Source organism: Taurulus bubalis (assembly GCF_910589615.1).
Source record: "Taurulus bubalis genome assembly, chromosome: 16".
In the NCBI taxonomy this organism is placed as follows: Eukaryota; Metazoa; Chordata; class Actinopteri; order Perciformes; family Cottidae; genus Taurulus; species Taurulus bubalis.
The window spans coordinates 10,654,729-10,682,617 of NC_136604.1; the positions used below are offsets into that span (position 1 = coordinate 10,654,729).

Here is a 27,889-nt window from a genome sequence, read left to right on the forward strand (position 1 = left end):
TAGAATAATTTATTGGAACAGATACAAGGATTTGATCACAATCATCAATGCATAAAAGAACTATTTAAAAAAAAAAAAAAAAAAAAAATTTCATACTCTAAACAGCATTTATCAGAATATACGAAATGTAGATTTACTCTTTAAAAACATCCATAAAACCCCAAGTTGGTCCCAGTAATAAAAATGAAAAGGATCTTAATAAAAGTGGTCACTAACAAAAGATATTAGGCTGTAGGCACATTCAGAATTCTAGGATACAGTGGACTCGCCTAAAAATAGTTATTTGTTCTGATGCTTACGACATACAAACGTACAAATCTTTTGATGTAAGACAAAGACAACTTTAAAAAATACAGGAAATATATACAATACATGTTCCTTGTTTCCTGGCTTGTAACTTCCAATTATTAAAAGATCTCGTAAAAACAAACCAAAGTCACAAAATTAGTATCTGACAAAACACACTAATATCCGGCCTGGTGTTCCAGTTTGAGTCTCTGAGCAGTTGGGATGTTTCTGTGTGTGTGTCTGTGTGTTTATAAGTATTATAGGGTGATGACGGTGCCGTCCTCCTCTACCCCTCCCCTGGGCAGTGCGAGGCTGTGTCGTGGGTCTGTTTTCAGGGAGCTGAGGATTTTGTGCAGGCTGCCGTTGCTGTGGCGGAGGGCTGGGTTGCTGCTGTGATGCGGAGGCTGTACTTGGTGATGGCGGTGCTGGGACTGCTGGTGCGAGTTCTGCTGAAGGTTCAGGTCTCTGTGGAGCTGGTAGCTGAGGTTGCTGCTGTGGTGGTGGTGGGACCCTCCGTTGAGGCTTGGCTGGGAGTGGAAGGAGGCAGTGGAGACCACCGATAAAGGACGTGTGGGCGGGCTTGGAGGTGCCGCTGGGCCTGAAGCTGTTGTTGGCGTCTGTTGGTGTGTGCGAGACGCACTGGACGCCAGGGAAGCATTGGACCGTTGAGACGGCCGCTTTAGGCTGCTCTCAATGACAATATCCGTCTCCTCGTCACTCTCCAGATCGTCTTGGTAATGTGCTGCAGAAGACATCACCCCCACGGAGGCCACTGACAAACTCGGGTAACCAGTCGATCCGCTGCTGTCGGAGGACTGGCCTGAACTCCCAGAGATTCTACTGCTGCGGACCACGTTATTGCGCTGGTTCACCGGCTTGACCGTCACAATCAGGTTGTGGCTGTTAGCGATCATCATATCCGTTACCTGATCTAAGGACTTCCCGGTCACTTCAATGCCGTTAACCTCCAGCACCTCATCGTTGACCGCCAGCAGCCCGGTGCTCTCAGCCAACCCTCCAGGCACCATCCGCGATATGAAGATGCCGGGGACTTTCTCGAGTCCGTGTGGGGTCACGCGCACGCTGGTTCCGTCTCGGATGTAAAAGCCCAGGGGTTTGTCCGAGCCGTGACGATACAGTCGGACACGACGGTGAGATTCAGGTAGGATGTCCACATCAATGATGGAGGAGACGGGCCGGAAGTCCTGCGGCATGCCGATGCGGATGTGCGGCCGCTTGCGGTTGATGTCGTTATTGCGCAGAGCGACCACGGCCTTCTTCCTACGCGTTATCGTGTTGGTGCCGTAGTTAGCATAGTCGACCTCTTCTGTGAAGGGAGACAGAGAAACAAAAAGTGTAAGAAATGAGGTTTCATCCTTGTTATTATGCAGGCAACACAAGTTGAAAACATTCTCCCTTCCATGTATTCAGATGTTAAAAGGCAACAAGGGAACATTTAAACACCGTAAGGCACAAAGAGATTGAGAGGAGGATCTGGAAAGTTAAAAACAGACAACATCATGGAACTGCCAAACATTTGCATGAGTCATTGCATCAAACGGCCTGCTTTACAAATTCAACAACCTTTGATCAAACTATGGACAGATGTGTTTGACATTTTTTTTCCCTGTGAAAGACCTGTAAATAATGTATACAGCATTGTATTCTGTGTGGCTTAACACATTTTTCATTACTGAAGCCACAAACAAGGCCTGAGTTATTGCTGATTTACTATACAAGTGAGTTAAGTATAAGACCAACTTATATGAAAAATGACATGTGAGCATGTGAACTGGATTCACATAAGGCTAATAGTAAGACTCTCTCTGTGTGTGCATATTGATATAAAACGCTGAGTGTGCAGAACATTCCTGCCTGTGCTGACAGAGGGGACCCACCCCTTTGCTACCAAGCAGCAGCTGTAGAGATCTCCGGTGTGCATTTCTACACGGGCACATAAAGGTATTATCTCTCTTCAGTACATGCAAGGAACGCGAAATATAGTAAACAGTCCTCTACTAGCTGAACAATATACCCAAAAGGATATAATACAATGTGGAAAGAATGAGCTGTGAGGGAAGATCAGTGTGGTAATCTCAGTTAAAGCATGATGTTTCCAACCAGAGATTTAGAGCAATCAATAAAACAATGAAATCCCTTATAGAGGACTGGCTTCTCAGAACAACATAGCTGCTGCCAAACATGCTCATGGATGGACTTGCTTAGATAAAATAAAGGAGGAAGGATTGAGTCTTTGCAAGAGGGGAATGAAAAATATACTCAAAGGGGTCACACTAGAGAAAGAAGAAAACAAAGCCTGCATGCATTCATTGAGTTATAGTTCAGATAAAGACACGATGAAATGATACAGCGTATACTCTGATGGAAAGAGGAATAATTTGTTTGCTCTCTAATCTTCAACTCTCAGGCGGACAGGAAATCTGGACTCAGCAAAGCCTGATTTGAAAGGAAGTGAGGGTCCCCAGGCGGGAGCATCAGCTCCTGCTCTTCCATGGCAACAGCAATGAGTCATCTTTACCCTGCTGTTTGGGACACCTGCTTTCCAAAATTATTATGGGCAAGCCCACTGTAATTGTTGGCCCCGTCTTCAAAGTGCACCGTGGAAGGTTAGAACACTGACTATAGAGTCTCCGAGCAGAGCCAGCTGGCTAGTCGACCTTTCGGCCTCAGAGGAGTGTGGACGTCTGCCATACAACTCCCTATGCAATGCCGACTCATCATTAATACAAGTTTTCAACTTCCACCGTCACCTCTTGCTCCTCCTGAGCAGAATGTTGAGTAAGCAGCATGTTTTACTAGAGCCTCAGAAATGAAGGGTCACACGGGGGGAGTAGTGTGAAAGTCACTGCCAGGAGAGGAGACGCAGCTTTTGTTGGTGTCAGCAGTGTCACAGACCACAGTACACATGGGGAATGGGTGATGACTAAATTGGGGGGTAAATAAGAATGATAAATGAGTGTTAGTGCTAAAGTAGATTGACGTCTCTTGGCACAGCATGGAATAATGTTGTTAAATGCTCACAGAGTCGAGACAAACTGCTGTGCCAAAACTGTGTCATACCAGATGAAGAAAAGGCCGTATCTTATCAACTTTTGACACTTTAAAATTTAAAAAAGTATTTTATTTTTTTAATATGCCACTTTAAAAGCAACCAATGAAGATGATCAAACCTAAAGTGCATAGTATTCTTAGTTTTCTGGGTCACGGCAGAAGCTGATTTGATTGAATCCAGACAAATAATTTGCTACAGGGCTGGAATTTCTGCCACAAGTGCAAGTCTCTCTGATGGGAACCATATTGGAGGGGATCACTGCAGTCTCATTACAGGTCTCTGGTATAACACCCTCCACCTTCCACACCTCTGTCTGAAACCACATGCACACACACCACATCACCAGCGTATTTAGGAGGACAGACGATCTATCAGTCAGAAAGCCTATGTGCACGTCTATAAGCATGCTTTCCAGTTATAATGTCTCACAGCTGTTCTGCATAATCCCATAAGAAGCCCATGTTGGCATTATTTGTTTAAAGAAACCCACAAATACAGAGACATGAGGTGCGTTTGATACATCCTGGAGCACTAGTGGAAGAGGAAAGATTGAAGTAAAGCTGAGCGGGGGTTAAAGATGAGTTTACCAATTTTAAAGGATCTACGTCTAAATTATGTCTCGTTGATGTCCTTTATTGTTTAGCAATGTAACTAACAATTTCATATCAAAAACACATCTCTCCTCTCTATTTCTGTTGCCAAGTAAGTAAGACCAGCAACTCGAAAGGTAAACATAGTGAGCAGAAAACTAGCTCAGTGTAAACAAACCCATAAACTCACACAGGTGCCGACTTTGTAACCGCAGCTGTTTACCTCAGTAACAAGTCAATTAAAGTATCATGCATCATGTACGGATCTATATAATTACCAAACATCCAGAAATGTCACATAGTTTGTGGTAGAACGTGAACCAAGTATGTACAAGTGAACCGGTGACGCTGCCAGTTGAAATTCTCACATTCAGCAAGCCCTAAAGCCACTTCAGGAAGGCAACAATACCAAGCATTTACCCTTTAAGTGCTCCAGAGCTGGAAGAAATAGTTGATTCATTGACAAGTCTATCGACAGAAAATTGGTCGGCAGCTATTTGGGTTATCCATTTATCGTTCATGCCCTTTTTCAGTCAAAACCTTCTCTGGATCCAGCTTGTCAAATGTGAGAATGTGTTGCTTTGCTTTAATTGCAATAAAAAGTAATCTCATTTATCCTTGGAAAATCAAATAAACATTGGAGCATTATGATATTGCAGTATTTGAAGAAGCCACACACACACACACACACACACACACACACACACACACACACACACACAAATATGTCCAGTCATAAACCCAGACTGTGGCAGCAAAACCCTGTCTGTCTGTCTACAGGGTTTTAGATTCAGGACCAGTTTTCCATTGCAAAGTTCAACATTATGCTTTTTGCTACTAAAGAAAAAAAACCTGTCCGAAGCACTCCATAGAAAAAATTGTGTGCATGTTTCATTGTAAACTGGCATGTGCTTATACTACTGTACTGTAGTTTTAACCAAATGTGATTGCAGTCAAAGATAAAAAGGCAGCAAATAACTCTTTGAAATTACACATAAAAAAGACATTTCTAAACCAGTCCAATCTCATAAAGATCATCGATTAGTTCAAAGAAGCTAAGAAAGGACGAACTACCAGGTGTCACAGATTTCTGGTCCTAACTTTATCCTGCCAAGTGTGGGAGTCGCTCACGCACGCACACACGCACGCACAGCTAAACTAAGAGAGCACGTTCCAGCCGATCACACAAAGGTTATCGTAACCACTCCTGACAAACATAATCCCAGCTACACTGAAGCATGATGGGTAAACCCGTTATTCAAAGACCGGCGAGTGACTGCCAGGCATCTGCAGACTAAACAGGACTTCAGATCAAAGCTCGTTAGAAAAGCTTGGTGCTTTTTTCCCCAATGTTAGTTAACAACACATGTTATTTACTGATCAGAGTATGGAATATGAAGTGTCAATTTAGTCGATACACAGTCCAAGAACACACAGAGCATGCATGCACATACCAGCTGTTTGCATTTACCCTAAACTTCTTAAGTTCTAAACTTAAGGTTACACCAGCCAAGGACAGCTAATAGCTAAGTTAAATGCTGACAGGGATGGAAAAAACATTTATTCACTTAAACAACATTTTACATCTGTGGTAAAGAGCATCAGTAAGAGTAATTCAAGAGCTCTGACACAGCTGGATGGATAAAAAATAAAATTAAAAAAAGGCTGAATTTTACAGAGGGATTTCCAAATTGCCATGCTTTCCAGCATTGTAAACCTTAACTTTGTCATGCCATACTGGCATAAAGTAATCAAGAAAAGGTCTTTAATTTAGGAATACTGGAGCTGAAAACCACATGATGCTAAAACTCCAACCCACACAAGGTCAGAAGAGGTCAGAGGTGGAAAGACAGCTTCTGGGTGACTCCTACATTCTGCTCCCTGCTGATGTGTGTGGCAGGGTGGATAAGTCTGAATGTGTGTGTGTGAGAGTGTGTGTAAGACACTCGAGGAATGCAGTGGTAAACGTAGTTGGGGATATCTCCGAGCAGGTTGAAGACCAGCGTAACCTCTCAAGAAAGACGTGGTCTGCTTTGAACCAAAGCATCTGGCCATTTGAAGCTTTCCATGATGCTAGTTTAAGTAATGTGATCCATCACTGGCATTATGGTAAACTTTTTTTTTCACAGCCATACTAAATTAGAACTACCTGACATAATCATCTAAATAGGTCCTGAAATATATACATGTCTTGTTTTAATGCTGCATTGGGGCAGAAAAACAGACCAATTAGAAGCCAGCTAAGTAGTTTGCATCTGGCTCTCAGTTGCCATTGAAGGCCTCATGCTGTTGTTGGAAAAATAAGAGAAATGGTCTGTTTCCCTGCAGCGCACCTCTAGTTAACCAAAGCTGTGAAGAGGAAGCCCTTTAAAGTCCTACTGCTTTTCCACCATCTCCCATAAAAGACAGGAGTCTAAAGAGTTTTATGATCAACCATTAACTCTGTGCACACTTGTTCCTGGCAGGTCTTCTTACATTCACTACTGACTCGGCACGATGGTAATGAACCAAAAGAAAAAAAACACACTTCTATTTTTGAGAAAGCATTTCAAATCCATCTTATGCTTCGGTAATGTAATAAGCAATGGAATGCGAGTATGAGGAAATTAATCAACAGGGAATTGGTATGATGTGTGCAAGTGTACGCTTCTCTGCAAGCATTGATGTAAAAACATGAGGTCCCGAGTGAATATTCAACAGCACAGACCCAACATGACTCAAATGCTTTCGGTTCCCCTCAGAGGCACCGTAATCACTAAGCGCAAGTTCAGACATAATATAATGTTTGAAGAGGTGTTTGGGGCCTCACGTGTGATATTTCACACAGGACTTTGTGAAAGTTGGCCCACTATGTTAAGTACTTTTGGTATACGTGTGTTGTAACCAGAGCCAGAACGTATACTAGTTTTTCCTGATTTGTCAGTGTTACAGATGCTAGTATGGGCCTGCGTGGCACGGCATATGAAACTGTTAATCTGTATGAATGGAAATCTTTGTCTTGGCGGGCAGTAACTGGAGGATCATGCTGTATCCATCTTTATAAAAAAAGCTCCAATTATCAGCTCTGCTTTGGCTGAGTCAACGCAGCTGTAAAAAAAATTAAAATAAAGTATTTTTTTCATTTATTTTTTATATACAATAACTATATTGTTTATTTGAATATACTTTTAATTATATAACTATTATAATAACTATCAGTGGAAAGCCGTGTTACTATGTGGGGTGCTTTACGTAAAGGCGACAACATCAACACCCTGCTAACAGCTTTAGTGGTGGCCCCTCAGGGGTGTGACCCCCTGGTAATGATATTTTGACTCAGGGATATGACCCAGACACTAGCAGCACAGCTGAGAAACTTGCAAACACACAATCCTTTCAGACTGCTTCACAGAAGCAATATAGCCGACTGCTGTGGTAGCAACACCCCGCAAAGAGGACCACATTGCAACTGGGTACATGAATGTGCGTTCTTCGATTTTCCCAACAACCGTTGACCCGGTCAACTTCACTCTCGGGGGGTTTTGCTGAGGACCCAAAAAAGTGCAGAGACGAGTGTCTAGTTGTTGGACGACAACAACGGAGGCCAAGCAATCAGCTGAGATACATGAAGCTACATGAGATTTAGCATCTTGAGCACAGATATTTCAATGTCGAATGAAAACCATTTCTCTTCAAATTTTTCTGCTAAATAAATAAACAAATATTGATGGTTTGGCTTTTGTACACATTAAACAAATGAGATAGCGCGTTAACTTTCAAGCTTTAGAGGTGCTGGTAGGCACATTTTCTTACCTATTGATAGAGCCACGCTAGCTATATTTTATATTTTTCATTTTAAAAGCACAGCCACGCTATATTAATTAGTTCACTTCCGTATGCTAAAACTGCAACCCTTGACCCACGGCATGTTTCCTTGTCTGCAGCATATCCAGCTACAGTCCGTCTATGCAAGTGACATTCCTGCACCCCAACAACCCCCCAGCCCCCATCATGGTTTTCGGCCAAGCGTGACAAAGTGCTTAGTGACAGCAGAGACCATAATCACTGGAGAGGGGGAGAGACGAGGCACGCAGAGAGAATGGTGAATAGTGCTAGACCCTGCTGCCTTTTGCATTAGGTCACTGGATGCTGTGGCAGTGGGCTTCATTCCTGGGCCCCACAGACGCACACACACCCTTTCAAAACTACCAGGAATATGGCATAAAGTAGAAAAGGATGAAACAGCACATGACAGAGCACAGCCAAGAAGAGACAGACCAGTACAATGCGGTACAGTACGGTCAGCGTACATGTCCACTGAAACATATCCGCCTTAGCCACATTAGCAGAAAAGACATGAATTAATAAAAAGCAGAGCCCTTTTCTATTGCTTTCTCCTCATAGCGTGGGCTCCGAAATAGATGGTTTTTATGACTCTCCAGTGGTTTCTTACAACGATCCAATCCAAATAATCTCTCACATCTAAATAAACTGAAGCAAAAAAAAATAAAACCGTTAGAGTTGACAGGTCAAGTTTTCACCTTTGGCAATGTTAAGTGCACGTGGAGCCCCTTCCAAAGGGATGTACCCATATAAATGTGAGGAATGAACCAAAACAATCAGTATTCTTGGACGTCTCTTTCTTCCTCCACTGGAAACGGCCGGGAAGTCTATCTGTGTGTTTAGGGGCGGACCGCTGCCAAGACGTTCAGCTCACACTAACATGGGAAAAGAATCCAGATAGAATAAAGAGGAACTTTTCTTCTTTTTTTTTTTTTTAAACATACAAACATATTTCACATTCTTGCAGGGGTGGTTGAGGCAGTGCCTGGGTGGAAATTTGGAGAAGCTTGATAAATGTACGTGGTTATAATCGACAGCTGCACTGAAGGTTTGGGTAAAAACCTACTAGACGTTTCTGTGATCTTCTGCATGCGCTGTTGTAGCTGCAGAGAAGAGAACGATGGCACAGGCCGCGGTGGAACATAAATAGGTATCTTCATACCTAGATACATCATCTTTACAAGTACAATTTTGAGGTTCTTGTGCTTTACTATAATATATTTAATATTTCTTTGCCGTTTTGTACTACTTCACTTAACAGGAAACAAATTATAAAATATTGTTCCAGATGAAACTCTTCAATATGATTAAAACACATACATAAAAATATAATAATTTAAAAAAGGAGTCATTCTGCATCATGAGTTGCATTATGTTAGCTTATTTTCAATGCAGTATTACTACTATTACTTAAGGATCTGAAACCCTCTTCCACTAATGCATACAGCCACAGCAGGGTAAAACGGATAAAAAATATTTAAAAAAAACAAAAATCATCTGTGGGTGAGTATTTGCATCGCGTCATGCTTCCCATAGATAAAACAACACAAAGAAAAAGAAAGGATGGGTAAAAATCGAACAGGAATCAGATGAGACTCAGGTATGAAACGGTGTGCAACACAAGTTTTCCCTGCTGATAAAAGCTCAGAATCTTTTGCATGCAAATGTGTTCTGGGTAGCTCTTTGCACGCACCCCCTCCATTCCTTCACTCCCTGCACTCATTTCACTAGCAGTTACCGCGGCACACAGGGGCCGGGCTGCACATCTGGGACACGTTAAATGGAGCTGCCTTGTCTGCTCCGTTCTGGCACGGCCTGTGTGGGTTGGGAGACACAGGTTTAAGCTGCAGGTAAAGTATTAGCAAACCCGATCACTCACACTCATTCACACACACACACACACACACACACACTCATTCACACACACACACACACACACAGGGCCAAAGGGGAACAGAGGTTAAGACCAGGAGAGAGGTATTTTAAGAGAAGGGAGTGTGAGAGTGCGTGTGCGTGTATAAGGAGATTAACCTGCGTGTGTGTGTGACATATAGCAGAGGAGGGAGGAACATCAAAGAAGGAGGAAGAGGAGAGCAATGGAGTAGACAGGTCTTGCATTCCTCCAAGCTTTCAAAAGGAACAATCTCCACTCCATCAAGTGTTTCCCCTTTTTTGAGAAAAAGTGCTGTTGAGGGGGTTCACCAACTTTACTGCCTTTTTCTTCTTATTCTCTCTCTCTCTCTGTCAATATAACCAACTACTGCTTCTGGTTTTAATCCTGATCATATGCATGTTTCCAACCAAGAAAACACATGCCGTTGATTTAAGCTCCACAAAGTCTCCACCGCCATCTGGCCCACAGGTACCCTGGGTAATGCCTTCACTGACCCCATTGACGATATAAATACACGTCAGTGTGGAATACTAAAGGGAATGGAAATCTTGGACTTTTGACATGAGAAAAGATGGACCAAAAATTTGTATTAAAAACACACTAGTGTAAGCATGTGACAAACACTTTTACAGGCATTTTGGCAAAGCTGGGATCAGGGGAAATGGATTGTGGCAGTGCTGCGGTGACACACGTCACAGCAGCAGACTTGGACCTGCGTCTCGGCCACCTGTCTGGCCTTCTGTTTGTGTGAGAGTCCACATGAGTGATTGTATGTGTGAGAGAGCAGGGCAGACTTCAGGACAACAGAGTGACTGATTTCCTCATATTCAGTCTTACCATATTCCTCTCAACAGACAAGATGCACGAGAGAGAAACTCAAAAGAGATACTATGAATAACATCACAACAAATGCTGAATTAAATCAATTTGTCTCCCACACTCAAAATTAAAAACACAAGCTTTGCAGCCTTCAGCCTCTTTGACCATCAAATAATGTTAATGAGCTCCCTGGCTGAAAATATTTGTTCTCAGTTGGATTTGCTTCACATTGCATATTAATGAAGAGAACAACATTTATGAGTCCTGTGTGAATATTATTCACGTGGGCTCACTAAGAAGTAGGAAAAAGGGAATACGATTCATTTGTAATAGCTCGTTGATAGTTTTATCGTTAAGAAAATAGATACACTTGTTGTGTTGAAAATATTCTTGCTATTTAAAATGGTGTGAAACAGGTTTTGTGAATTGCTATCACATGTAGCTAAACTGGCAGCCAGAGCTAAAAATAACAAACCCACATGTAAAGAGAATGCAGTGGTTGCTCTGAAGGAGTAGTGAACTGAAACATTTACTACATTATATAAACCGACTGAATTAAAGAAAACCACGGAGGCTTGCAATAACATATCTCACTCTGTGTATTTAGCCAACATGAGAAGGTTAACAATATTTGGAAGCCAAATATAGAAACTGACACATCTAAAAATACTGTGGAAATATTATACATTAGAAAAAAAGAAAAACTAAAAAGGACACAAAGGTCGACTTTTGCCATCCATCCATACTGCTGCAACATGTTCGTAAAATGAGACCTAACCTGACCCAGTATTATTTGGACCTGGTTTGAACTCAGGAAGACATCTAATACTGACCTAGTTTGTAACCTTCACCTTCTGATCAGATCAGTCACTTTGTAATATTTTATCAGCTGCAGTTGACAACAAGCAGACTATGAAGATTATGGTATTTTTGTCTCTCCTCTGTCACAAAAACAAATAGGGTACATCCCAAGTCTCCCAATTGCTTCCCCATTTCCATCAATTGTGTCTTTTCTCCTTGCAAAGAAACCATGTAAGGAGAGAGGAAACAAGAAAATATGTTTGAAGCGAAATGAAACGTCCTTTCCTCTAAAGCATCACGTGAAGCGACGTCTGTTTCTGATGGCGGCGACCGCTGATCACAGTGGGATCAGCTGTCAGTCGGCTTTAACAGCTGGACAAACCTTTGGGGAGATTGTGTCAGTTCACTTGCACTGTACTTACATCAAATAAAGACACGGTTATCATGACTGTACTTACACTAAATGAAGACAGTTATCATCACTGCCAGAGTAGAGGCGTTTCCTCTGTGTAGCCTGTTACCTGTTTAACAAACTGCATTGAGTATTAATACTTTGTTCTGTGTCATGCTTACAAGCGCAGGAAGCATCAATTTCTAGCAGCGGAATGCGTTTGTTATTTATTAATTATTTGCGTCTGTATGTTTTGAAATTCTGATTGTGATGTCATTAAATAATTCAGAATATGATTATGGTTTCTCTTGAACTCTGGAATTAATTTATTAGGCTCAGTGTTTCGGGGGAAATTGAAATGACCTGACACTCAGGAATCTCTCTGACTTTAATTGCATCCATAATAAAAGTTATTGAGTAAAAATGAATTAATAAATTATGAAAGTTGTTTTGGTCTTTTGTCGTTCAAATCCTACAATTAACATATTTTAAATCAAATATAGAACTTGACTTTAATTTGTGATCCGTGTTCACTCTGGAATGAAACTCCCGTGATATCAGATCAGTCCAATCAGCTGCAGCGTCCAATTTAAATAACAGATGAGCAATGAGGCGGCGTGTCGGCCACGTGACAAATTGCCTTCCGTCAACAGGTGCAAAGAGTGACGTCCCATCACACAGCCAACTTTGATTTGTTGTTAACTGCTGGCTAAAGGGGAAAAAAAGAGACTGAGAAAGGGCGAGCTAGTCCGTCTAACAGAAGACGCCTTGCTGAGAAGGTCTTCCATCAACCCACGGGAAAAGTGATCCTCTGTTATGAAGCGGCCTCTGGAGACATTCATCTCATTCACACTGTGGGCAAGAAAAATAATCCATCACACTGCAACTCTACTTATAAATGGCCAGAGAAAATGTTGTCTCCAGAGCTGAATGAGATCATTTTTCATCCTTATCCAAGCAGACAAATGCAGTCACACACACCCATTCACACACACACCTCCCCTATTGAGAAGCACTGGCATTGTGCCTCGTTTTAGCAGCAAATCAGGATGATAGCTTTGGCTAAATATTGACTTCTTGTCCACTTTAGTTGGCGATCCACTTGGACGTCACCATTCCTAATTCTTTTAAGGCGATTCAGCATAAGATTTCCACTGGTATGTGGTGGATCCTGCCATCAACGCGAGCCCCTCATTGACCTCGACACAGTAATGAACAAGGGTCAATGAAAAGCCCCTTCCTCGCCTCCAGGTGAGGGGCCCCTATTCATAAGGTGTGATTGGATAAATCCTCTGCAAGCTTGAACAGGCCTTCGTCCCATCCTACCCTGCACCTGAAACACCAACATCCTCTCTTACACAACCACACAGCATAACAGAACACTTCCTGTGTGTGGTGACACATATCCTTGGTTCTTCCTGCTCCATGCTTTGCGCCAATGACTCCTTTTGTGGAGTACTTCATCTAGTCTCTGCAGCCAAATCACTACACACCCTACACACACACACACACACACACACACACACACAAAACTGTCTATGGGAGCATTTCCACATGAGCTGTCAGTGTCCATTGTTTCGGCGAGTCTCTGGGACACAATTCATATCAGGACAAGAGTCAGGGCTCATTGCTCCCCTCCTCCATTCTTTTCCTTCCGCTCCTGTCCTGAACTGCTGAGTTGGCCTGATTCAACCACCAACTCGTGGCCCACATGTCTGCAGGAGGGGGAGGATTGGTAGGAGAGGGGGCAGCATCTTCTCACAGTGTGTCGGCCTATTGCTGCCAGACATCTGTGAGTCAGTTCAGGAGCTCATAAAATGGCATATTTGAAAGAAGAGCAAGGCTTTAGGTTAAATCTTAGTTTGCTCAGTAGATTATTGATGTTTTCATACTGAATGCACCAATACTGCAGTCATCTGAAATGGGCTCAGTGAAGTCTAGTCTACCTTAATGGGACTATTGCTAAAAAGGTACAGTGGTGGATATTGTTCACTTTGCTCCATGTTAAAGAGGCTTAAAATGAAGTGGTGTAGTGTACAAAACATTAAAACCAAATAGCCAATGACTAAATGAGGACTAAATGATATAGAAACTCTTCCAAGAGAAATAAATTATACAATGGAAAACCATAGATAAGACGCCTGCTTTAGATCGTCTTGATCCAAGAGGATTTGCTTTCATGTTAACTGAAGTTTGCGATGGCTAGCTCTGGTGATTTGTAATAGCCAATCATAAATACTCCTGGCTCTGTTCTAGCCAATCAAATCACTCCAGCGTGTGCATTATGGCAGAACAATTGCCGGACTGGTGAGGTGGCATGACAGCTTGTCTCATTGTTTTAGCCCCCTGACCTATATATGGCTATACTCATTTAGCCGACAGTAATTGTTCCTTTAATTCCTCCAGTACGTGTAGGGTAGGCGCTCCACTCAGACAGACACGCTAGTGTCCATTTCATACACTGCATTTGAACACAGCCCACATACCCATGTTTGCACAGGCTTTCATGTTGACTGCATTTAGTGATGTAGGTTTTTTTAGCTTGGAGGGACTGTGAACTTTTGACCAGGGTCATCAAATGGGGAAAATAAATAACATCACATGCTACGAGGTCAGGTTGGTTTCAGGAACAAGGAGCGTATGTGTTGGCAATACACAGTACTGAGAGCATATGCGCCTTCAATGCACAACAAACTCCACTCGTTTCAAAGCAGAAGTCAAAATAAGGGGAGCTGACGGATTTATTTGTTTATTAACTAAACCATACACAACATACCAACAGTTAGCATAAGCCTATTGTTGTAGCCAAGACACTGTAAACCTAGAGTAAGCCGGGTGGCTCTGACGCCAACCGGGCCATTGGCGAGTGGGTTTAGTGCGGGAGAGCTGTTGTGAAGCAAAGTCAGTCCCTCCTTTGTAATTATGGACTCCCAAAAATAACCCTCTGCAGAGCAATGCTAGGGCGAAGTCGTGCTAGCTACTGTGCACTTCTCATGGCTCAGCTTGCTTAGGCCAGAGAGCTATACGTTGTCGCTCAGACCAGAACCCAAAGTAGATGCACGTCTGTTGGTTAGAAGGATTACGAGAAATCAAATGAAAGGTTTCCAAATGATTCTTAAAGTGGAACTATCATTGTAAGGTCATCAGTCAAACAGATCCAAAAGAGAGGACTAGAGAATCCCAGCACAAAAACAAACAAAACAAACACCAAGATAGTGGTACATTTGTTAAAGATGGCAGTAAACAGATATGATGTTTCCGTCTCTTCAAGCCAACCTACATGCAAGATAAACTAAGATTTCCCAAAAGGACACAAACAATTTGCTCAAGCTTGCACTTGTGTTCATCACATTTGTATGTGTGAATTTTTGAGAGTTTTCCAGCACTGCACAAAGAGCATGCCTGGCCTTGTCCTCCAGTAGAGCTGTAATTAAGGAGGAACTGCAGGGAGCAGTCTCACAGCGAACCGTCTCTGCACAAAACCAGCAACTCCTCCCTCAAAAACCCACTAACATCCACCCAGGCCAGCGTGTATATTCCCCTCTCACTCTAACCCCAAATCTTCACCCTCTTCCCTCACTTTGCTCATGGAGCGCTTTTAATCTTGGCCGGGGAATTTTCCACTGCATACTCCTATTCAACCATTCAGTATAGTCTATGTCCCGTTTGAGGGGAAATCCATTCTTATATTGGTTTATATAATTTACCTGTGATGTTGGATTCAACCACTTTTATTTGAACGTTTTAAAGAAATAGATCTGTAGTTTAGGAGATAAGCTGATTAGCTTTCTTGTTTAGAGTTAGATGAGAAGATTGATACCAATCAGGAATGTTTAGCTTAGCTTAGCATGAAGACTTAAAGCGGGGCTGATAAAATCCACCTAACCGCCCCACCAAAGCTCACTAACTTGCATGTTACATCTCACACACAGTTGGAAATTCAGGCACACATGTCACAGGATCTTGTTCCACTTTCAAGCCATACACCAAGGAAAAAAAATTAAGCATAGAAGTATTTCAAGTTTGTTTTTCTCTCTTTGAAGGTTCATTCTGCAGAGGAGTGGCCTGCTGGTGGGGGCTTAGGAAGTTGTTTGTTTGTCCCTGAAGGACTGGGTATGTTCATCACATCCAGCATACAATTTAGAAAAAGCCTGGGTCTCTGAGCTCATTTAGCAGCAGCACGAGTTCAATTTCAACCGAGCCACTGAGTTTTTGAGAATCAGAGCAGTCATAACAGAAAGTCTGTTGAGGTGCGATAGCATTCCTCAATTGAGAGCAGCTGTGTGTATAGTTCATTTTTTTTTAACCAATATGAAGAACTACAAATCCACCACATCCTTCAGGAAATGTGCACGTCAAACAGTCGAGCAGTTTTGTTAGAAGGAGGAACAGTCCCAGATATTTTTGTTCAACAATTTGTGACCATGCAAAACCAAAAGAGGGAACATTGTTTACTCTGGGTTTTGAAAAAAAAAAAAAAAAGAGTCAAAATAAATCTATGAAATCCACATTGAACGTGACAAACAGATGATAGGAGGGAGGACTCCCGTCCCGCAATGTCTGGAAACTTCACTGTGGGGGAGCAAGGACGCAGTTCAAAGCGGGGTCGTAAACCAAAATGAAAGCAGGGACTTAGGAAACACAAACACCAATATAGTTCTGCCAAACACAACAGCCCTTACAAGTTTAATTAAAACACAGGACCTTCCCTCCCACGCCTCAATGACAGAGAGAAGAGCTGAATATGTGCATCAGCTGGGATTTGTCATGCATATGTGTGTGCATCTTCTGCTTGGTTACGGGTCCAGCACTTCTGTGAGGACATTTTCATAAAATGACTCCACAAACGTATAATACGAATGAGTTGTAATAGGACGGAGTGTGTGCGCATGCTTGCATCTGGCAGCACGTTTAGGATCGGTGTGGATTCGTGTTGGTCCTTTATTGTGCCAGCTGACATGATTTACATCGGCACCCAAGCTGGTCTGCAGAGGCTTTGCACTCAGAGGCACAAAGAGAGGCAGCTACTCCATCGGACACGGCTTCTTCTTCTCTGTCGTGCTCCTGGCAGGCACCAGGCACCTCCATCACACTTTAACTGTGGCTGGCATTGTCTGAAGACATGCAGAGAAAAGGCCACACAGGTTTTATTGAGAAGCCCACACACACGTTAACTAAAGAAGTTTTACGGCACTGAAACCTTTCCCAGTAGAGACAAGGATTTATTTGGTATGGCGCAGAGATGCACTGTGACACACACAGCTAGCGGGAAAGTTTTCCGACACTGACGAGGCCTCGAACACCTCACTTGCCCCAGATGAGGCGCTTTCAAAAGAAGGTGCATTTTCCCATGCTGCTGCCCTCCGCATGTGACCCAGATGTGTCATCAAAGTATCTGGGTAAAGCTTACACAAAGCTCGAATAAAAGGCCTTTTGTCTCATACCGTACACGGTGCCACATCTCTGCCTGCACGGTCTTCCCCTCTTCTCCATGCAGAAAATTCCTGATTTGTTGGCTCAGATTGCAACAAGAGGATAACAGCCAGGCCACAGGATGGAGGTGGACTCAACCTGCCCAGTCCTCCCTCCTTCTTCCCTGCCTGTCTTTCTTACTGTCAGGCTGACTCCTCACTGTCTGCCGTGGTTTTCTCCCCCTTTGCCCTTGACAATTGAGTCATGCTCTTAAGTGAAAAGAATGAGTATCGGTCTCAGCAGCTACCTAAAACAGCCTTCTTGAATGTGGACCGAGATGATCAGACCACCAACAGGAACTGCACACTTTAACCACTCAGGAAAAAGGCTAAGCAAAGAGCACAAGAGGGGGGAGAAAAAAAAAAAAAAAAAAAAAAGAGATAGAGATGCGCTATAACTGACAGCTGCCGTCTTCTATTCCTACAAGGAGCAGTGGGCAGTGAGTGGGGCCTGTTGTTTCATAGCAATCCCTTTCACTCAGCCAGCTCTTTCGTTGCGGAGCCTGAGGATGCTCTCTGGTACCAAGCACAAAGACTAGAGGTAGTGGCAGCACAAGCACAACAGACCACACTCAAACTCACACTTAATGACTCAGGCGTTCTGTTAAGGGAGTCACAAAGAGCACTGAGGCAATGCAATAAGGCAGTGCCTTTACGCGACCAAAATAGATCTGCTGGAATGAGGAAAAGGATTCTTTCTGCCATCATGATATTTTATTGTGTGGCTGGCATGCAAGTTTATGAACAGCACAAAAAATACAAACGATCCACAAGCATGACATGAAAAAGCTGCACACTGGCATGACTACATTCTGAATCATCTGCACTAATCAAGACATCTATTCTAATCCAGTGTCCAAGGATTAAATCAGCTGTGAGCCCTGACTGGGATAAAGAGATGACACTAATCACTGAGGTGGCTCTTTTTCTTGTCTAAATTAATGAAATGTTGTGGGGTCAAAGCTTTAACCTACAGCTACCATGACTGAGCACTGGCATGTTGATACATCTGCCCTAAAATCCCATCTAGTGAACAGGGCATGTGGACAAAAGTACACACAGCAAGCAAACACACACCACGTGTTGTCAGAAGCCCTATGGCCATGGTGTGAGAGTGGCCAGATGTGCTGACAGGGTCTCTGCAGTCGGCCACTACAACAGCACACAGGCAGTGAGGAACACACCAGAGACTGTGGTTCTAACATGTTTAATAGCTGCTTTACGGATTTATAGAGATATCTTAAATTACATCTATGTAATTGTGAGACAGTGAAAAAAAACATATGTAATGTAATACAACATTCAAGATGCATTGATTTGATACATTGGCACTGACATGAGTGATCTTATTAGGCAGATCAGGTACCAGGCCGTGCCGTAATGCAACCAATCCAGTTTATCTAACTGGTTCATGAAATAATTAAATTATACAATTCTGTGTTTCAGTTATATTTAGAGGGGGACACACTCAGCTTTTAGTGCAAAACAATTTCAATGACCCCAATCACAGTGAGATACACACATTTTATATTTTGAAAAAAGACTGACACTGGTATCAGGAGAAAAATGGTTGAAATGGTGCATCTGACATTCATTTGAAACAAAAGAGCATCTGCAAACAAATTTTAAGAAATCTAAGCCTTTGGAGAACCACATGAGGATTACAGGGATAAGATGTCTGCTTGCAATCTTATTATTGTACGAGAGGAAATAAGATGTTATGAAAAACATTTAAGCAAAACCAGAGAACCGGACAAAAACAACAAACCCAATCTCACCAATCATGTTCAATAACATTGGGACTGTAACCATTTCAGACATTAGATTATGGCCATATGACCCTGGTAGCAGGGCATCCGTTTCTTAGACATTCATAACTTGAATTGACTTTATTCTGTCTTGTGTAATCTCGGTGGGGCCGATGGTTGACCGGATCCTTCTCCGAGCTGGTGTGACTCCATAATTAAAAAGCTCTGGTTAAGACCAAGCCTGTGCTCATCATCCACATCTACGAACATCTGATAACCTGATAGGTTACTTCTTTACATTATGTGGATTATTAATCTTTGATGAATTTCTGGAATGACAGAAAGTAACCATTTAGATGCTGGCAATGAAAAGTCAAGTCAACAGTTTGAACAGAGACATCTTCGTAGGGTGATGACTAATAAACGGAAACGTATAATCAACTTTTCGCTCAAGGAATTACAACATGCTGCATTAAGTTTTCCTCTTGAACTTCCCTCACAGTTTGGAGTTTAATAGCTCTGTTATGTTAACACACAAAAAGCAAGAGAGCCAAGTGTGGAATGTCAGCAAAGTGCAGACAGTCAGGGCAGCAGTAGAAATATAATAACGATAGCATTTATTTGATCTCCAAGCAACTGTGCGGTCCAAGTTGTTGAGAAACAATGTCAGCTTTAACTGGCGTTTTATTCTGGCATTTTTTGTATATGTGCTGTGGTGCCACATCTCTCTTTAGTTTGGCTGCCGTTGATATCTGGCCCTCTAGTTTTCACAGGTGTAGAGAGCAGTCATCTAAACCCCCGATACTCAGCATGCAAGATATGAAGCCATACAGACTCGACCTTGGCCTTCCTCGGCTGCTCTATTTATTTAAACTTTTAGCCGTTTGCCAAATGGGGGTCTCTCCTCTTTGTTGAAAGTTTAGTCTGTGTGCAGGCCACTGGCACTGTCTACAAAAACAACTGCATTTTCCACCCAAATTTAAGCTTTCAAAAACAGGCCTGTGTTTTGCTTGGATCAAGGCCGTTTATGTCGACCATTAGTGTAATTACAGGTAAAATTCACATGGACTTAAACACACATTTGAACCCTAGTTGTCCTCCGCTGGGCATGATAAAAAAAAACTATCATCAAGTTTACTGCAGCGATTACTGTAGTGTGGGAACGCTAAGCAGCCATGCACCAACGCCTGCTAGACGCTGTCAGACTTTGCCAGCTTCAAAAGCCTTTTAACGCATTAACAACTTTCATTCACAGGGCATACTCCACTCCAAAATAGAGTTGTGGGAATAGATAAGATAAACACTGTCCAGTCTTTTCACAAGAATCAATTACATTAAGTCTTTTATCCGACAACAGTAAAAGACGCTGGTGAAATGTGGAAACTCATGAGCTTAGTGGTTGGTTTCTTGTCCGCGTTATCTTAAAATAACTGTGTAGGCAGTGTTACTTCTATTTCAAATACATACTAATTTGCATCGATTTGCACAAGAGGCAGACTATGAATGAACAGTTAGTTCTTCCAGTAGTTTCCCCAAGATAAACACACCATAAAGCTTTGACAAAATGTTAGACTACCTAGCTGAGTAAACTCAACATGCCTCTGATCACAACGTGTCCAGCACAGCAGGACCCCTCCCTTGGAGAACAAAAATGCATTTAACAAGAAACTAAAAGTAGAGTCAAAATGAATGCTTTCAAGCACAGAAATGTGCATGTGACCCCAAATCCAACATCAATCATCAGTTGACCACACATGACTGAACCACTACAAACGCATGCAAACACATTGGACCGGACAAGAAGCCCACCTCCACATACAGAGCCGGTTCACTCACTCCTCTTTGCACACATCTTTTGATGCGTCCCGTTTCTTCCCATCGCCCCCTCCCCCCTCCTGATTGTGCCTGCATGAGAACTGTAGAAGTGTCCCAGCACAAACCTTCCCTCTGTTAAGTGTCTACCCTCCCCCCGTCTGTCTACCATCTGATGCGTTTCACCACAGGTTTTGATGTGGTTGGCTCCACGGATCACCTTTTTGTAGGTTGGGAGCTCTGGGGCGAATCCAAGTTCAAGATAAGCTTTATCTCCATCTATTTTTTGTGTTAATCATTACATTACAAACAGACTGCCTGTGTTGGTAGTTATTATGTCAACAACTTAACAGAGAGGCTCCCTTTCTACCGTGTGTGCACACCCAGATTGATGGCATTTTCTGCTTTTGAACAAATCCTCATTTTGCATTCTACTGGAGTGCACGCTGCTAAAGTGAAATATATCCAATTTGAAAAGTGTTACAGCTCCATGCTCCTAATAGTTTTGCATTGCTGAAAAAGTAATATGTGTTATGTGGCTGCAGATAGAAGGGTACTCCTTTAGAGGATCATCTCTTTAGAGGATATTACTCTTTGGCATTAAAAATGGCAAATGACTGCTCTATTGGTGAGGAGTCAAGGCGAGACAAGCACAACCAACTGAATTCCTTAAAAAGATTCAGAAGCTTTGTTGCGGTAATAATTGTTTGGTTACGGTTAAAGTAAAACCTAACACTTAAAACTTGCCTTTGGCTCTACTCTTATGTTTAAACAGTGAACTTCCTGGTTTAAAATACAAAACACAGGTGATATCCCTTAACTTCCTCTTGCTCTGACTATCTGCGAGCACCGTGCAATCATCTACGCCGAGAGGCCATTGTGCATTGTTGGGAATAAACCACCAAGTGTGAGCCTCTGTTCTGTATGTAAAGGGCATCATAAAACAAGCTGCCATCATTCCCCACAGGGAGTAACAGGTATCATCAGCTGGATTATTGTTGTGTCGCTACACAACTAATGCACGTGCTCAAGTGATCCTACCAACAATGGAAATCTTAGCCCGGAAGGTGGGAGTCTGGTAGATAAAAGAGAGCCACACGATATAATACCTATTGTTACATGGACAAAAGTACACACACGGCCAGTTGCTGAAACTTGTCTCTCGTTTGATCTTGGTGTAGAGGTGAGGGGCTAACTTGAGGAAATTAAAAATATTAAAAGATCTAAAAAAGGTAATGGCCATTCATTTGTACGCCTCCTCCCCTAGTTTTCCTCTCATTTGTCTCCAGTCTGTTTCTTCTTTAACTCTCATAAAAGTCTTTAAATATCCTTATTGTACAAGGTATCCATGAACTTGTCTTACATTCCGTTCTATGTGGCAACTTATTTTAACATTTTTCCTTTTTTTTTATTATCATGTACTTTTAATGGAAATAAAGAGATGTATACTCGATTACATATTTTCTTCTTTTTTCGCACATATGCATGTGAAAGACCAGTTCAGGTTAAGTCACTAAACTAAATGTCCCTTCTGTGACTGAGGGGCGAGTCACAATGTCTTTGTATGTGTGTGAAGTCTTTTCTTTCATCTGGGGTGGTCTGCTGACGGAGAAGATACGTTGACACCACTAATGACCTGTGCTAACAGGCTGGCACCGACTGATACAGTCATCACACACACACACACACACACACACACACACACACACACACACACACACACACACACACACACACACACACACACACACACACACTCGTGCATGTAGCATTCTGGGTGCAAGGCAGCTCTTCTGAGACATGAGGTACTCACAATAAAACACACTCCTCTTTGTCTGGCAACTTACAATAGACTGCAGTGAGGCTCGAGATGCTCAGACTGCCTCAGCATCTGTCACAAGAGAGCACATACCCCTAAACCACAGCACCATGTCTGCGTGTTGTTTGGGAAACTCTGCATACTAACTAAGTAAATACAGAGAGTAAAGGAATGCTGTGTTTGACCTAAAGGATCTGAAGACAGAAATATTAATTTGTGTTTCTAAAGTTGACAGTTAATCATCTTCATAATACCAATACAAACTTTCATTTTAACATTTGACATCTTTGGTTGATGTCTTTTCAGCCGGCGTGTAATAAGTTAATTTAACGCCAGCCATAAGAGCTCTGAAGACCGTGAATCACACAATGGAGGAGTCTGGTGGGTCCTCTTGAAGATCTGAACCCGTATTTCTTGCTGGGAATCTGCAACAAGTTAATTCACCGGACGGTGGCTCGCTTTTGTATTTGAACCACTGGACGACAATTAAAACAATACCCTGGAGTGTACATGTTCATTACACGACCGAGCGAGCGACATTCCAGGAAGGATTGAGGGTATGAATAGATGGGAATGGTGATAGATTCATTTGTATGCTTGCTGGCTGGCTGGCAGGCAGTCAAGGCCCACTCCAGACTTGGGATCAATGCGAGAGGGAGAGAGAGAGAGAGAGAGATCAGGACTGGTTCCCATTCAGGGCACCGTGGTGTCGTCTTTAACAAATGCACACTCGCATGTACACACACACACAAACGAAGAGGGAGCTCAGTAAGGAGTCTCTCTTTTTATGCAGATCTTTTGTCTCTCAGTAATGTCTGGTATGCCGGGATACAGGCTTTGCTCAATGACCTGATTTCTATGGGGCTGCCAAGGCACCAGCCTGTGTGCGTGCATGTGTGTGTGTGTGTGTGTGTGTGTGTGTGTGCGTGCGTGCGTTCATCTGCCTGCGAGCCCTTCCTCTGGATAAGACAAGACTTAGCCAGGCAGACAGACACAGACTGAGAGATCCAGCCAATAAGAGGGCAGAAAACACAAAACCACAGACACACACACACACACTCAAAAAGCCTTGCATGAAGTAAACAAAAAGTCCTTGAGTTCCCATAACGGGAAGAGAGACTTAATTGGATGAGGAAACATTCTGTGGGGAAAATTGATTTGAGTCAGCACAGTAGTTGCAGCCCAAGATGCAGTTATTGCAATATATTTAAATGTTTACCAGTTGCAGGATATACATAAAAAAAAAGTAATAACCCTCCAATGTTTATTTGAACAATCGGTTTTAAAAGAGACAATGTTTGTGAGTCGAAAGTTGACAAAAAGATACTGTGAACTTTCCTGAGTTCTGTGATTAATATAAGGAAGAGACAAAAATAAGCAATGCTGCCTTGAAGGTTACCTTGTCTCTGTATGATGACCCGGAGCAGTGGATGAGCCGTTGACACCGCCTTACAGAAGTTGTCGTCGTTGTTGATCGGCAGCAAGTCACCGTGGATGTCAGCATAGCCGATCATCACCTCCATGTTAGCGATGCGGTGAATGTGCAGAATGAGCTTGTAAAACTCCTCAAACTTGCCGGGCTTGACCCGATCCACCGAGAACCGGCGAAATTCTGCCCCATACTGAAGAGAAGATAAAAAGAGAGGGGACATTAAAAAAGGACTCTGAGACAACCAAACAGGAAGATGAAACCGGGATGTCCGACCTCATGCACGTATCTAAACCATCTGACTGGCACACATGAAATAACAGGGTGGATGTCCGCTGAGCTCCGTCACAGTAGCGGTCATGACCTTATGTACAATATGGGACAGGGGAAGCGGTTTCTAAGCACAATACTAACGGAATTAGCTTCAATCCTTTGCAAAACTGTTCTTATGCAGCCAGAGGAATATAATTCCTAAACATTTACATATTACACTCACTCAACCATAGAAAGAGTTTGATACTTACAGCCCAAATTATTGATAGCATAGCAAATCAACATTATTCAACAACCTGAACCATAAAACATTAATTCAAAATGACAACCTTTCTATAGACTTAAAACAACAAAACAAGGCTGGATTCCTGCATAATTCATGTAAGCCCCCAAGGTCACCCCATTACAAAAACAAATGCCAGTTGCACATCACATGTAACTTTGGCCAAGACAACAGCAGGAAAAGGGAAAAGGGAAGAGGAATCTGCACAATAGAACAATACAGGTGGATGAGTAAGCCATTTTAGTACATATAAATGACACTGGCTACCAGCCACGCCTCCCACCCACAAGAGCACAGACTTGAACAATTGTGCTACTGCTCGTCATCGAACCACCAATGAGAGCGCGGCTGTGGGTCACTGCGGGGTCATCATGTGACTCATCGACAAGAATGGACTTGAGGAGCTGAGATGCAACTGAGGCTCAAAAGCTCCGCAAACCACAACAACACACAATGTGCAGGAGCGCTGAAGTCTGAATCAAAGAGGTAATTTGTAGACGGAGGTTGCCGTTTGTTACTGTAATCATCAGCTCACAGCAGAGGAGAAGAGTGGAGATGATGATGATGATGAAGGAGGGAGGGGAGAACTGCTGACAGAAAAGCTGAGGAGTGAAGCAGTATACTGGGAGGAGGGAAGAAGAGCGGGGGATACGTTAACCAGCTCTGTAATTAGAAGATGACACATGAATTTAAGAGGAGGAGTGTGAGGAGACGAGGGGGATGCCGGGCGGCTGTGTGGTTTGCTGCCAGATCCATGCACTGAGATCAGTCTGAACAATCTGTTTTCACAAGCAGGACTCGGCCCTCTTCTATGAACAAGTCTGAACACGGGCGATTAATCACGGGGCCTCGACACTGAACCAAACCTAAGAATACATCACTTACAAGCCCTGACATCACCTGTCCTCCCGACCAATCAGGGCGAAGTGATGTCAACAGGTTGGAACACGTCTGGAGACACTAAACTCTGAGACACTGAAGAAAAGGGAACATAACTGACTTCTTCTAGTCTTTCGTCAACACCTGATAAAACTCACCTGTGAAATCATCTTCTTGGCACTCAAGATAAATTATTAAAGATGCACCGTGATGTGCAACCGCAGGGAATCAGGCCTCAAACTGCGAAGGTACCAACTTAACTCAACTTGAAAATCTAGGTCTAAATCTGGGTGAATCAAAGTCAGGGCAGAGGGAGTGAAGGAAAAGAATCCCACCCAACCCCCAACATCCCTTCGCACTCTCTCCATCTCTGATAAGAGCTTTACGAGAGTGAAACCAGCTCCTGGCCGAGGCTCCCCGACAGGCAGCCAGACACCTCCAGTGGTATCCCTGTTAAGCTTATCCGTGGAACAGTTTCCCCCGAGAAAACCGAACGCTAACCAGTGAGAACCAGGCGCATCACTTGCACCACAGACAACAAAAACATACCAATACCACTCCTTGGCAATCGAGAGAACGTGAATGCATCAACATCAACTATTGTTTGAAAAACGTTTTCTATGGGATGGAAACATTTTTACAAATTTGGGGGGGGGGGCAGGGTAATTTGACTGGTCCGGTAAGTGCTGGGCACTCAAAACAACCAACTACTCTTACGTCATCCAGGTCAAAGGATATCTATAAAAGCTGAGTGAACGCAGATTATTCACAGATGCCTTATAAGAACTGCAAGTAAGAAGCAAAAGAATCAGAAAATGTCCAGTTTAATTATGCAAAGAAGATGAATTCATTTGGAACATTTCAGTGGGCCGTTTTAGTCACACCCTCTGCAACTCATCACACGCTGCTGCAGGCCTAGATACAGTGTGTTCGGGACTAATTGTTACCTTTCCACATTCAAAAAGAAGACCAACCAGTAGTGGAGCTAACTGCTGCAGGTATGTGAACGATAAGAGGCGTCATTCTAGTTTGGTAAGGTATTACTTGTTGAGTATTACCAGTTAGGAGTGCTCATGACAAAACCAGAGAATGCAGAACAAATTGATAAGAGCGATGAGTTATATCTGATCCAAAAAGGGAAACATGTGCCGTTGTGTGAAGGTGAGTCAGCTGCCATGACGGCATCAAACCTGCCTGGTCAGTCCCACCTACAAACAAACGGTCTCAAAGTGACGACTCCTGTCTCTGTGGAACAAACACAAACCCTAAACAATACGGTTGTACGAGCATCCTGGAATAGACGTGCCCTCTTTTCTTCTCACATGCCATCAGTGTATCTTTATGCCCAGGTCTCACCTGTCCCACCACACCACTGACAGTGGGTAGCCAAAACCAAACAACCTCTGGACTGAATGAGTCACCACAATTTAGCACGTCAACTGTCAACCAGGAGCTCATCCTTCATGTATGTGCTGACACACTCATGGGTGATGGCATGTGTAAACACACACGTATGAATACCACTCGACATGGCCGTCACTTAAATGGAATTTGGAGGGAAATGTTGGTTACAAGAGGTCCTTGAGAGGCTGTGACAGTCTGTTCCCTTTGTGGTCAGGATTGGACACAGTGCTGTGTGTTTATCTGGTTTGACTTTCACTAAGCCCACATGCTCTATAAGCAGTTGTCAGCTCTGTCACAAACTATTAAAAAACAAAACTTTTCTTGGACTGCAGACAGTCGTATCAAAGTGATATCCAAAGTAAAAAGTAGTTATAATGGATTTGATGAGGTTTGACAAGGAAAAGTTTTGGTTGGTGGTCTACATTGCATGAGATCAAAACTGAAGGATAACTGTGGTCATTTACTTGCTGGTAAATTTGATGCAAGCCCCGATTCCACTCTTAGCCTCTCACAAACTACTCAAAACAATGGAGGCGGAAACTATGTTGCGCAAAACGCGCAGTGAAAGCGACGAATGTTGCAAAAACATCCGATTGAACAGACACCACCTTTTAATTGCAGCAAGTGGTAAAAGCTAGGTTGTTCATGTCAAACCAGTCCCCCCCCACACCCCCACCCCCATCAGCTTCGTGACAGGGAGGGAAAGAGCCAAATCAGCACAATCTGCATGGTGGGAATTAAGAAGACAATAATCAGTGCAAATTACAGAAACACTCAGAAGCGGGTGCGTCCAGCCCCCGCTTCATGAAGTAATAAGAGCGTTTTGTCCGAGAGGAGGAAAGATGTGTTAGTTGCACACACAGTTTGTCCGACAATCTCCAGCTCCGTTACGGGACGACCATGTGAACTCTTCGTTTTCTCCTCAAATCCCCATTTAGAGCCTACAAATGACCAACCCTCCCCGCTCACCTTGCTTTTCACCTCCACGGCGTTACATTCCGCAGTCCGCAGAGGTTGCGATCTATTAAAGCTCCGATTCATTTTTGGAGGTTGCAGTTTAAAAAAAAAGAAGAAAAAAAAAGTTCAGCCGCCT

The 27,889-nt window shown here is 43.0% G+C and overlaps 1 protein-coding gene across 1 annotated transcript; it reads right to left on the bottom strand.

The window, feature by feature from the left end:
* pard6gb (par-6 family cell polarity regulator gamma b) lies at positions 1-27,837 on the bottom strand (the record flags this gene model as incomplete). Its single annotated transcript, XM_079231707.1, has 3 exons — positions 1-1,615; positions 23,928-24,150; positions 27,766-27,837. The coding sequence occupies 3 exons, from the start codon at positions 27,835-27,837 to the stop codon at positions 546-548; spliced, it is 1,365 nt and encodes a 454-aa protein (XP_079087833.1). The 3' UTR covers positions 1-545.
* Between the last annotated feature and the right edge of the window lie 52 nt (positions 27,838-27,889).